The following is an 11065-nucleotide window of genomic DNA, read 5'->3' on the forward strand; positions in this document are numbered from 1 at the left end:
TGGAGAACCTGTGGGAGGAGACAGTTGGCACAGTATGCTGAACATGGGGCAGGTGTGGAGAAAGAGAAGTGTGGTTTGCAGGAGTAAACCTATGCTAAGGAAGAGCCAGATAACACTTTGAAGGGTGTGCCTTAAACTTTTCTTCTTGCTCTTCCCTGCAGAGCACTGACGTAGCTCTAAGCACTTCTGTAGCCTTACTAAAAACCTGGTCTGATGGACAGGCTTTATCTGGTTTAGAGGTAAAGGCTGCAGGGCCACAGTCATGTCTGGTACCCTGTCAGTGAAACTGGCTGACAGGTGAAGTACTGACAGTTCTCTGTCACAGCCCTGATTCTGGATTTTGTCCTGATGAGAGAAGTTGTATATATTGTATTTTTTAAAATTTATTAAGTTAGTAATATTCTTGTTTATTTAACAGGCTGAATATTCAGAGCTAGTTGAAACATTGCTATCAACTCAACAAGACCCAGTAATTTACCAGCGGTTAGCAGATGCCTTCAACAAGCTTACTGCAAGCAGCACTCCTCCTACACTGGACCGTAAGCAGAAGATGGCCTTCTTAAAGAGTTTAGAAGAATTTATGGCAAATGTTGGTGGACTTCTCTGTGTAAAATAAGCAACAAAACTCTATGCCTAATTTAGACCCTTTCTGCAAAATGCACTGAGAAATGCTGAATGCTGACTAAATCTTGTACCTGTCTCTGGGTTCTTTGCAGCCATCTCAGATTCTAGAGAGCCTGGAAGTTCGAACATAACACAACGGAATAGGAGAGGTCAACTTTGAATCAGCTTCTGCTATTACATGTTAGCTGCAATCTGTCATACTTGTATGTGGGAGAGAATGAACAGAAAATTTGAATTTAATTTTTTTCCATATATGTGCAAACAGATATGGGCACAATGAAAAATAATTTTAGTGCCTTTCCCCCCCGCACTGGTTTAAGATATGAGTGGCCAGATAAGCCTACAGATTTCTACCCAAAATCATGTTAGAGCGTGATGCAGATACATACAAAGCTCTAAACAGTTTAGCTGATTTTAAGCTTTATTTTTCCTCTCTTAAAGTTCGAGTTTGTGTTCCAATGGGGAAGAAAAACCAAATGGTATTTTAACTTGTGTTTAGTTCTGGTTTTCTACATCAACCTGGCATTGCAGATTCAATGCAATGCAGGTTTTTACTTTATGTTCTGCTGCCTAAAGTTCAGAAGAAAAAAAGTGTATATTTTTGTTTACCTAAAATGAACTTTAGGAGCTGTAGCCATTTCATTGCCTTAATTTAAAAGGAAAAAAAAAAAAAGCTCATATACTTTTAGGTAAGAAATTTAAGGCAAGATTTGACTCTGCAGAGTTGGTTTAGGATGTTGGCATTAAGCTGCTGTGTACCTGTTGCAGCCCTTCATGTTGATGTGTCATTTTGGAATGAGTGTCTAATGCAAGGTTCATGTGTAGTTTTACTTTCAGTATCTGCTTTGATTCATACCTGGATTGCATGCAACTGCATTGTGTTTCTACACTGAACTGTTTGCTTAAGCAATAACAACTCAAAAGGTGTATATTACTGGCAAACTTTTAAAAGTTGGGGCATTAGCTATAACAATTATGCTAGAACAGGGGCATCAAACCCTTTTACTTTTCTGACTCCAGTTGTGAAAGGTAATTGGGATGTGCAGTGCTGTGGAGGAATTTGGGTTTGCTGAATCAAGCTCCACTTCTGCAGAGCCCTCCCAGCTGCTCCGCTCTTGCTCAGTTTTTTATATCAGCACTTTAGCTATTAGGACAGCAGAATATAGTGCCCTGAGTATAGCGGACGAACAAGGGAGAGCAGCACACGAATACAAAAGCAAGACTTGCTTTGTCTTTAGTCGTGAGCCAGAGAAAACTGAAGCGAACACAAATGCTGCATGTCTAGTAAAATTGATTTTTGTGGAAATACATGGAGGCAGAAGTAAGCCCTTTTGCTTAAGGCCTCTGCTAGATTATGCTGTTGAATATTTCCCATGTGTTTTGAAAATCTATATAAAATCTACAGTATACACCGTTACATGGCTACGTATAGCATCATGTTTGCAACTCTGTGCCGTTCTTCAGCTATTCATCTCAAAATGAGTCACTATAGGCAGAATTTTACACAATTGTGTAATACTGTGCTGTAAGTGACCTAAGGCTTTTTTATTTTTTTTGTTAAATCCATACCTGTCTCAAGCATGGATCCACAAGGCCAAAAATGCTATCTCTTCATTATACTTTTCTCTTTTAATTTATGTGGAAACTGGGCTAGGACAGATTTAAATGTTAAAAAGTGACCGTGAAACGTGTTAGATAATGTACCTTCCCAGCTAGTATTTTATTTCTAAGATAATTTGCATAGTATTTTAGAACAGGGGTATTGCTCTCAGTTTTTTTCTTGAAACTGCAACACTTTTCTTTAAAAGATTTCTTGGCTGTGCACTTGCACAGAGATAATGATCCTGATCTCTCTGTTTTTAAACTATTCTGATGGCTGATTTTTAAAAAAAAATTGTCTGGGTTTTGCTATGCTTTTGAAACTGCTGCTGGAGTCTCTGAGTTCATACGTTGGATAGGGCAGCAGTTCTGAAACCTCATTTCTTCAGATGAAGGGCATTAAAGCCTGGGAACATAAGCAGCAGTCGGAGCTGCCAGTTTGTCATTATGCGCTCGATGTCAAAAATCTAGGCCAAAGTCTTGAAAGCAATCATAGCAAATACCTTCAATTTTTTTGGATCTGACTGAATAACTGATATTCTCAGTCATAATTTCTTTTATAACTAGCTCTGTCACTATCTGTCACTATCTGGCTCGCTATTTAAAAATATTTATTAACTTTAAAATTTTGAAATCCTCTTGCATGTCGTGATTGATGAGTGGGAGCACAAACTGAGTTAGTATTCAGGACAAAGTAATGTGTGTACCCGTTACTTTTATAATCGGGCCCATTGTGTTGTAACAAGCAGAGACACACAGCATCTTTGGCTCTTAAGACTTGCTGAAGTATGAACACTTACTTTCAAAGACTAGTTTTGAAAGTTGCTTAAAACTTTACCCTTCGTTTAAAATTAATAGTATTTGTTAAAGGGAAACTGTCCTACTAAGGGTTTTTTTTGTAATTTTCCTGCTTGATGTTATTCTAGACAACATTCTTCCCTTCTTGTTTCTTTTTTTTTTCCCATTCTCATATTGAACAAGCTTTTTTCCATGCCATTTTCTTTCTTTTAGAGCAAATGCCAAGATGTCTCTGCTTAGTGACATCCATGAAATTGTTGCAAAAGGTTCTGGCAATAAGTTTTATTAATTCATACTCCTGCTGGCTAGGTGGCTGCTTCTACCTAAACTATTTGGTTTCTATATCCCTTTAAAAAAAAATAAATAAATATCCTTCAGTGATCTTCTACACATCCAGTTGCTGTAAATCTAGATGCAAAAGCTTATTCAATCCATAGGAAAGAATCACAGACCATTTTTAGTGAAAATTAAGAGTTGAGTCCTTATAAGTGTCCTGAAATGTTCATGACATCACTGCATTGGTTTTTCCATTCACTGTGCAAAGTGAATAATGGCTCTAAAAAAGCACCTGTTTATTGACGGGGAAAAAAAGGCAACTCAGACTGAATTATAAACGCTGCATGATATAATTGTCACAAATATATTTCTCTAGACTTTTTTTGCTAAAGCAGATTATTGCTTCAGTGTTTTCTTTCTGAGACTAGAAATCAAGTAGCTTCTTTCCCATTTTGCCAGCTCCTTCCCCATTGTAGCAGCTGGCTCTAATGCTGGCATAATTTTCTGTTGTTCAGCCTATAATTGTTGATGGCGGTCATGAAAATTCAAGACCTTCTTGGAAGCACAGATACACATGGACAGGGAGAAGTTGCCTACTTCCACTTTCACGTGCATTTCTGCCTTAATTATCTTCACTGAATTACTGTCAGAATCTGCTACTTATTGCCCAGAGGTTTGTGTTTCACTGTTTAGTGATAAAGGGCTCACCGTTTTCCTCAGGAACGAGAAACTTGTTTTCTCAGCGTGTCCAAATCCTACTAGTTGAAAGAGAGGGGTTGCAATCAGTCATCTCTTTGATAGTGCATAGCACTCATTGAAGCCCCAGTGTTTACTTGGGTAAATCCCTTTATATCTAAGCCATGTAGTTCTAGAAAATAAGCTTGCTCAGAGCAGTCAGTTGTCCATTTGAAGTCTAATTCTTCAAAAAGGTAAAGCAAATCCTAATCTGTGATCTGTAAAACTATCCAAAAATATAAATTGCAGCATTTCTCTTGTAAAACACTTCAAGTAATTTCAGTTTGGGTTAAATAGTTACATAAGAATGGGTGTGTTTTTTATGGAAGTAGCTTGATGAATATAAGCGCAGGAGTAGGAGCCAGGCTCTAATTTTTGTATCAGTTTTTCCACTGGATCCTCTGTGGCCATTGGCAAGTTGCTAGAACTGTGTTGTTAAAATAGCAGTTATACCTACCTACCTCACAGGAATGTTGTGAGGATTAGCTTATGCCTATAAAATGCATTGAAGATCTGAGATGCTATGTAAATATTAAATATTCTAATTTTAGTTTTGTGAGGTGTAAGTTTTACCATAATGAAAACAGAAGATTTTCGTAATTATAAAGCCCAGTAGAGGCAGCAGTGGTACAGTATTCCCCAAGACTGGTCTACTGCAGAACAGCAATCCTTGGTGTAAATTGTAGTTATTTCAATTACAGCCAATTGAAATGGTGGCTTCTTAAACAAGATTCCCCACCAGTGTGCCTCAGTTCTGGTCTAAATGGTGAGAGGACAGTTGCTTCAGGCTTTGTTGCCTCTACTTGTGACAAGTGCCACTTATGGTGGTAGGGGGTTTGGTTTGGGGTTTTTTACACTTTTCTGCAAGGAGTAAACACCGCTTATTTCTCCCATATCTGCTCTAGTCACTCAGTATAACCAAAGCCTAAGGATATCCATAAAGAGCCACCTCACCTCCCCACCCCCCGTAAATTTGCTTTTAATATGAGCAGATTGTGCCCTCTTTGCAGTAAATGAGATTAATGCTTTCCAGCACTGATCATGAAGCAAATCATGAGGTGTGATTTGCTCTAGAGCCTTAAGCTCTCAGCTGTCTTAAAAAACCCTTTTTTCAACATGAGATTTCTTGGGGCCCTAGCAACTGAGAAATAAGATATCCCTGGCTTTCCCTCCTCAGTAAATTAGAGTAGATTCTGCTTTTCTATTTCTTCCTTTTCCCTATCCTGCTTTTCCTGTCTTTTTAAGCCATTCTTGTAAAAGATTTGGAAGACCCTTCCAACCTCAAGGGAAAGATACTACTCATGTAATTTTTTCCAATCTATTGCAGCTTGATACTTGAAATGGATAAAAACCTTTCTAATAGCATTCCCCAGCACATTTCAGGCTCCCATTGAACCATTCTAGAGTTTATAATTAGGAAAAAAAGGTTATCCTCTTTTATGTGTTCCCTTTGTGCAAAATAAGGAACCTCCATGCAGTGAACATGCAGCTTTAAGGCAATAAATGCTAATACTGCTGTTGGTCAAGTGTGTAAATATTTTAAATGTATAATTCAGTACCATGTTGAGTTTATATATTAAAAATGCAGGGATTGAAGTGCTAGTTGATTTCAAGTATTGTTTTATCTGTACAGTTGAAGAAATGAAGTTGCATAGAACTATTTCACAATTTGTTGCAATAAGACTTGGGAAATGGTTGTGTGATCAAGCCTTATCACAACTGAATTTTCAATTTTGAAATGAACACTTTCTGTATTTTTAAGATCCATAAGCAGGAGGAGGATAAAATTGTTTTCCACTAAAGACTTATTTTGTTTTGGCCATGTGTGATTTGTGTGCATTCTTGTTTAATATTTTTCTAAAGTCTCGCCTGTGTTGAATCTCTGAAATAGCATTTGTTAGACCTCCTTATGGTAGAAACAAAAATAGGAATGTTACAAAACCTCAGGCTACACGTTGTGCTCTTTGGCTACAGTGAATGTGCAGTCATTCAGTTAAAGCTGATTGGGTAACTTTAATTTATATCAGCACTTAAGGCATGAGTTTGTCCATCAACAGGAAAAAAAAATTATTAGGTTGGGACCAGAGTATCTTCCACTGGACTAGAATTACCCGAAGTGACATTTTAGGTTGCTATTATTGGAAGGAGTACTAATTTCTGGGCCTTGAAATTTTTTTTGTAGACTTAATCTAAACAGCTTCTGATGCTATCTGGCATGGAAATGTTCTCCAGGCTTGTAATCTATTCCCACGTAAGCGACATCCAACAGCATGTCACTTCATGTATATCAGAAAAGTTCAGTTAAAGGCAGCAGTTTCTAATATGCTATAACACAATTACATTTGGGTAAACTACAGCTATTTTCTATTGCTCCCGTCTTATTTTCATGCACTCACATCTTTGGGAAAATAAAAAAGGAATAAAAAAAAAAAGCTTCACAAATCATCAAAGTTAAAACTACGCAACAACTATGGTGGTCACAACTTGCTATACATCTTGGCTGTATGTATCACTAGAATTTTACTGGTTTCAGAAGTAAAATTATTGCAATTATATATTTATATTGGCCTGGTTTAGTTCAGTGAGTGTTTTGGTGAGTGACAGAAACATTTAAGGTAATTTTCAGCACATCCCTGAAAGCAGCTGGCAAGATTAACAGCAACAGCATATCCAAGAGCCTTTCATATAGAAAATTGAACTATTCTGCTTTACCTTAAATATGAGGTCTGGAATAAACTTGAATGATTTGGCGACAAAGCCGTTATTCACACTTGTTTGTGTAAGTGTATGCAGAACCCATGGATCTTTACTTTTATGAAACTTATTCTTGCTTCAGTCCCGAGTGGTGGAGTTGGTGGTGGTTTTTCTTCTTCGTTGATTTGCCATGTATTACAAGTAGAAAAGTAGGAAAGCCCAACCTTCCCAAGTGGAATTTGTCTGGCATGTCAGCCATGGAGGAGGTCATACATGAACTGGAAGAGGTGAGGAGGAGGAGAAGAAAGTAAGAAGTTTGCAACCTTATGTGCAGAAAAAAAAAGAAATTGAGCTAATGCACATGAAGAAATCCATAACAAAGGTGTTATCCCATAACTTGGTAACCCATGTCATTCTGACAAGGATTAGTACAAGCCTGCCATTTCATCAACACATTTTTTGGGGAAAATATGATAAAGTGCTATTTGGGAATTGCATGTTGGTGTGAGTTTTGTTATTTAAATAATAAAATCTTCTTTATTTTGGGAAACATTCCAAACAAATTTACGTCTCTGAAGAGAATACTGAAGTTACCCACTGTGACTGACACATAGTTCATTACTAATTTTTCTCCCGTCTATATTTGAATCTCATGGAAGAACTATTTTCACCTTCACATCTATCAGATGGTATCAGATTTGATTTTTCTGACACTGTGTTGCCTTTGCAAGTGCGAGTACAGCAGAGCTTTGGGTGTGATTTCTTCTCTTCTCCTTCCCACTGTCTGGCTACTGTTCTTGGCTGCGAAGGCGTGTATGTTTGATTTGCTTTAAACTTATTGTTTTCAGTGATGCAGTTTGGGTTTGTGTTATATTCAAACCACTTCCAGTCTCTGGTGTTTACTGAATGGAAGTCATTGCTAGACTTCGACACAAGTATTGCTTTGAAAGCCTCATTTGTAACTTGGTTTAATAAGTTTTCACGACATTTGCTTTAATTTTAGAACTGCACTGATACTTCTAATGGTCTTTTGTTCATTCAAATGATGATTGTAACTCAGAAAAACAAAAAACAAAAAACAAAACCAAACCGCACCACCACAGGTGGAGTCTTTAGGAAGATCCCTGATGTCCTCACACAGATCAACACCGCTTTGGGGAAGGCTTAACGTTCTTCTGCCACTTTAAGGAGAGACTGTTCTTCTGAAGTACTTTTTGCCTGCTTTTAGGCTGTTATGCACTTTCATGATTTCTTAACAAGCTACTGTTAAAAATGTACTGTAACGTGGATGTTGATAAGCGCACATGTATTTAAACAATTCACTCAGCCTCAGGAAAGCTGGAAAAATCAGATACCTGTTTTGTATCTTGGTTAAAATGCTTGTTACCTACATCCCTTAAGATGGCCAGATAATGTCTAGATCCTGTAACTATTTAAGACATGAGTATAGTCTGTAAAAGGACAGTGCCATTTTACTCTAGGGACTGAGAAAATGGTGTCTATCTCTTATTTTTCTTAGCAGTATATATAGTCTGAATTGGAGTTCCAAAAGTAAAAAACAATGATAAACCCCATTTATTGTTCAGGAAACAAACAAACAAACAAAACAAAACACCAAAAAAAACCAAACCCGTTTGCTTTCTTTCACTAGCTTATTTCTATTTTCTTCTTCCTCCTTAAAAAGTGTGTGTGAAATAAGTGCAGAGGTGTGTGTAGGAAAAACTGTAAAATCTGCTGCTGTACATAACGTTTGCTACTTGACTGCGTTTTCTGTTTCACTTTAATTTTACTGGTTTTGCTAAATATATTTTATATATTTTCCTTCCTGCTTCTTGTGATGGCAGAGTGATTACGTCTTTGAGGGGAAAAGGCAAAAAAAAACTGTGAGAAGGCTCTGGCCAGAAAACTCCATGAAGTTTGCATGTTAGCATGGATATCTGGGCATTTTTTGAGAAAACGGGCAATATGGCATAGGAAAATCAATGGGGATATTAAAATGTATGAAGGTATAGGTACTGGTAATTCTGGTTTAGGATTTTTTTGTTGTTGTGTTTTGTTGTTTTTTCAGTTTTTTAATTACTTCTCAAATAAAAAACTTTTAAAACAGCAATACCACTAGATGGTATTGACTAATAGTCACTTAAGAAGAGCATTTTTCAATCTAATCTGTAGCCCTTGTTGTGGTCCCTGAATCACTTCCAAGGGATCCACAAAGCCTGGCCAAATACAAACAAGTTGTGGTCATGTATCACCATAATGCTTCTAAGAAGATTTGCATCTCCAACAGAGAGCTGGGAGTCCATAAGCTGTTTGAGGTTGAAAACTTCCTACTGTACTTGAATGCAGAGTGACTGCAAGCTTGTAAAAGGCTGATGCTCTGTCCTACTGCGTGACCCAAGGTCTCGGGAAGCTGTGGTGTGCCTGGCTCATGGGGCTCTAACACACATTTAACCTGCATCTGTAGGAGAACAGCTCGGTATTGAAAGAAAAAGTACAGTAAAGCCTTTCTTAGAAGGATGAGATGTTGCAGGTTGCTCTGCAAGTAGAGTATTTCCACCTCTATTGTTTTCTGTCTTCAGAAGAAGGATTATGTTGACTTTAACTAGAAGCAATCCTGTATGGTTGTAAAGCATCATGTGCTTGGCTGCTTTCCAAATGAAAGGTGCAATTGGTTTGCCAGCCCTAACAATGTTGAGATTTTGTGGGGAAAGAAAGCTGTTAAGAAATTTTTTACACTTAGTGGCAACAGCAGAGATTCTACAATTGGGATTTAACAATCTATTTTCATATTAGTTAAGGTTGTACTTTTTCATATGGCAATGGTTTGTGCTTCAGCAAGAGGACTCAAATAGGCTTTTCATTACAATAGCCTTATGAGTAACAGGATGCTATTACTTACCAGGATAGAACTGTGTTTTTAAAAACTCAGTTTCATGTTCTGTTCCTGATCTGGTCCAACACAGAGTACTAGTAAATGTGTTAGCAAAGTAGCAGTGGTCTATATCATCAGGTTCAAGTTTCAGAGATGTCGGTCTCACTGCTGTGTGACATGGGTCTGTTGGTGAAAAGAAACAGGGGAGATAGCTTAACTAGAAGCACCTTTCTAAAAACAAAACAAACCCAAAACAAAACACCTAAGTACTAAGACATTTCTTGCAGGGAACACTTTAAAGGTGTTCCCATATTTGTGGTTTATTTGTCCTCACATCCTCAAGAAGTTGTATTGCAAGATGTAACCTGTTTTCCTTCCTACAGGGTCACTCCAGCTCCTCCTGAGCTTTCCTTCTAGAACCATCCTGCAATGCGGATTGAAGCAAAGTCTTGAGCTGTGTGTTTGCTGCCAAGTAGGATCTGATATCAAAACCTAGATAATATCACCCTGCCCATCCCCCCAAGCATATGCACAGCCATGTGCCATTAGATGATCTGTGCAACCCTTCTGGTGAGGAGGAATTGCTCATCACGGGTGGACTGTTGCTCCAGAAAATATGGACTGAGAGTATTTGTCAGCCCAGTCTCCTCTGTCCTTTCATTACCAACCCTGTGCGGAACACTTTTCACATAAAATGCTTTACAAACATGTATGAAATAAGAAAATTAATCAAGTACCACTTTTTTGTAGAATCTAAACCAGATTTCGTACTGTACTTACTAATGCAGGTGTCGGATAACTGTCACTTTGCAGCAATGCAAGGAAAAGGGGTTTTTGGTTTGTTTTGAATTGCAGCAGTGGTGCTAGCATCAATGGATATGGGTGCAGTCCACGTAGGACAGTCTTCTGTGCTAGGATGAAGACCTTTATTGACCAGACCTTGCAAAGAAGCCAGAGGAGGTAATGCACTGAATGCTTGATCCAGGCTACTGGGAATTCATTTAAAACCTAAGGAAAGGCCCACAGTTCTCTGCTGTCCTGCAAAACTTTCTTTATAAATGGGAGAGTCAGGTGAAAAGTATGCGCATCTGAAGGAAAAAGCAGCCTACCCCTGTGACCTGCTCTGGCAAGAAAGTTTAGGTTTCTGCTGCCTACATAAGTTATGCTGCAACACTATTTAATCAGAATTTAGTGGGTTTGTCTTCTAAATTAGCTGATTTTACAGTAACAGAAGGAAATAATTCTGTTCTGCCCAGGTGCTGAGCATAGACTTTCCATTCAGACACAATGAGGTCTTGCAGCAGACAGAGATTCTCAACAGGTTGTACATAGAGCAGCAGTTTCATACTCATTGCTGATAGGAACATCTAGCACTGGAGACTGACGAGTCTGCTGTTGTGTTCATTACAAACGATCTCATAGGCCACCTTCTGTGAGTTGGTTTATAAGAAAGTCACTGAACAAATG

At 38.0% G+C, this 11065-nt stretch overlaps 1 protein-coding gene across 1 annotated transcript in view; it reads left to right on the forward strand.

The window, feature by feature from the left end:
* XPO4 (exportin 4) overlaps positions 1-616 on the forward strand; it is a gene marked incomplete at both ends in the record, with an annotated part of 77235 nt that extends 76619 nt beyond the window's left edge. Inside the window, one exon of the mRNA XM_080349065.1 lies at positions 419-616. Within this exon, the coding sequence (XP_080205191.1) occupies positions 419-616 (198 nt within the window). The remainder of the gene's footprint in view (positions 1-418) is intronic.
* Positions 617-11065: the final 10449 nt, after the last annotated feature.

Source organism: Nesoenas mayeri (genome assembly GCF_963082525.1).
Source record: "Nesoenas mayeri genome assembly, chromosome: 1".
In the NCBI taxonomy this organism is placed as follows: Eukaryota; Metazoa; Chordata; class Aves; order Columbiformes; family Columbidae; genus Nesoenas; species Nesoenas mayeri.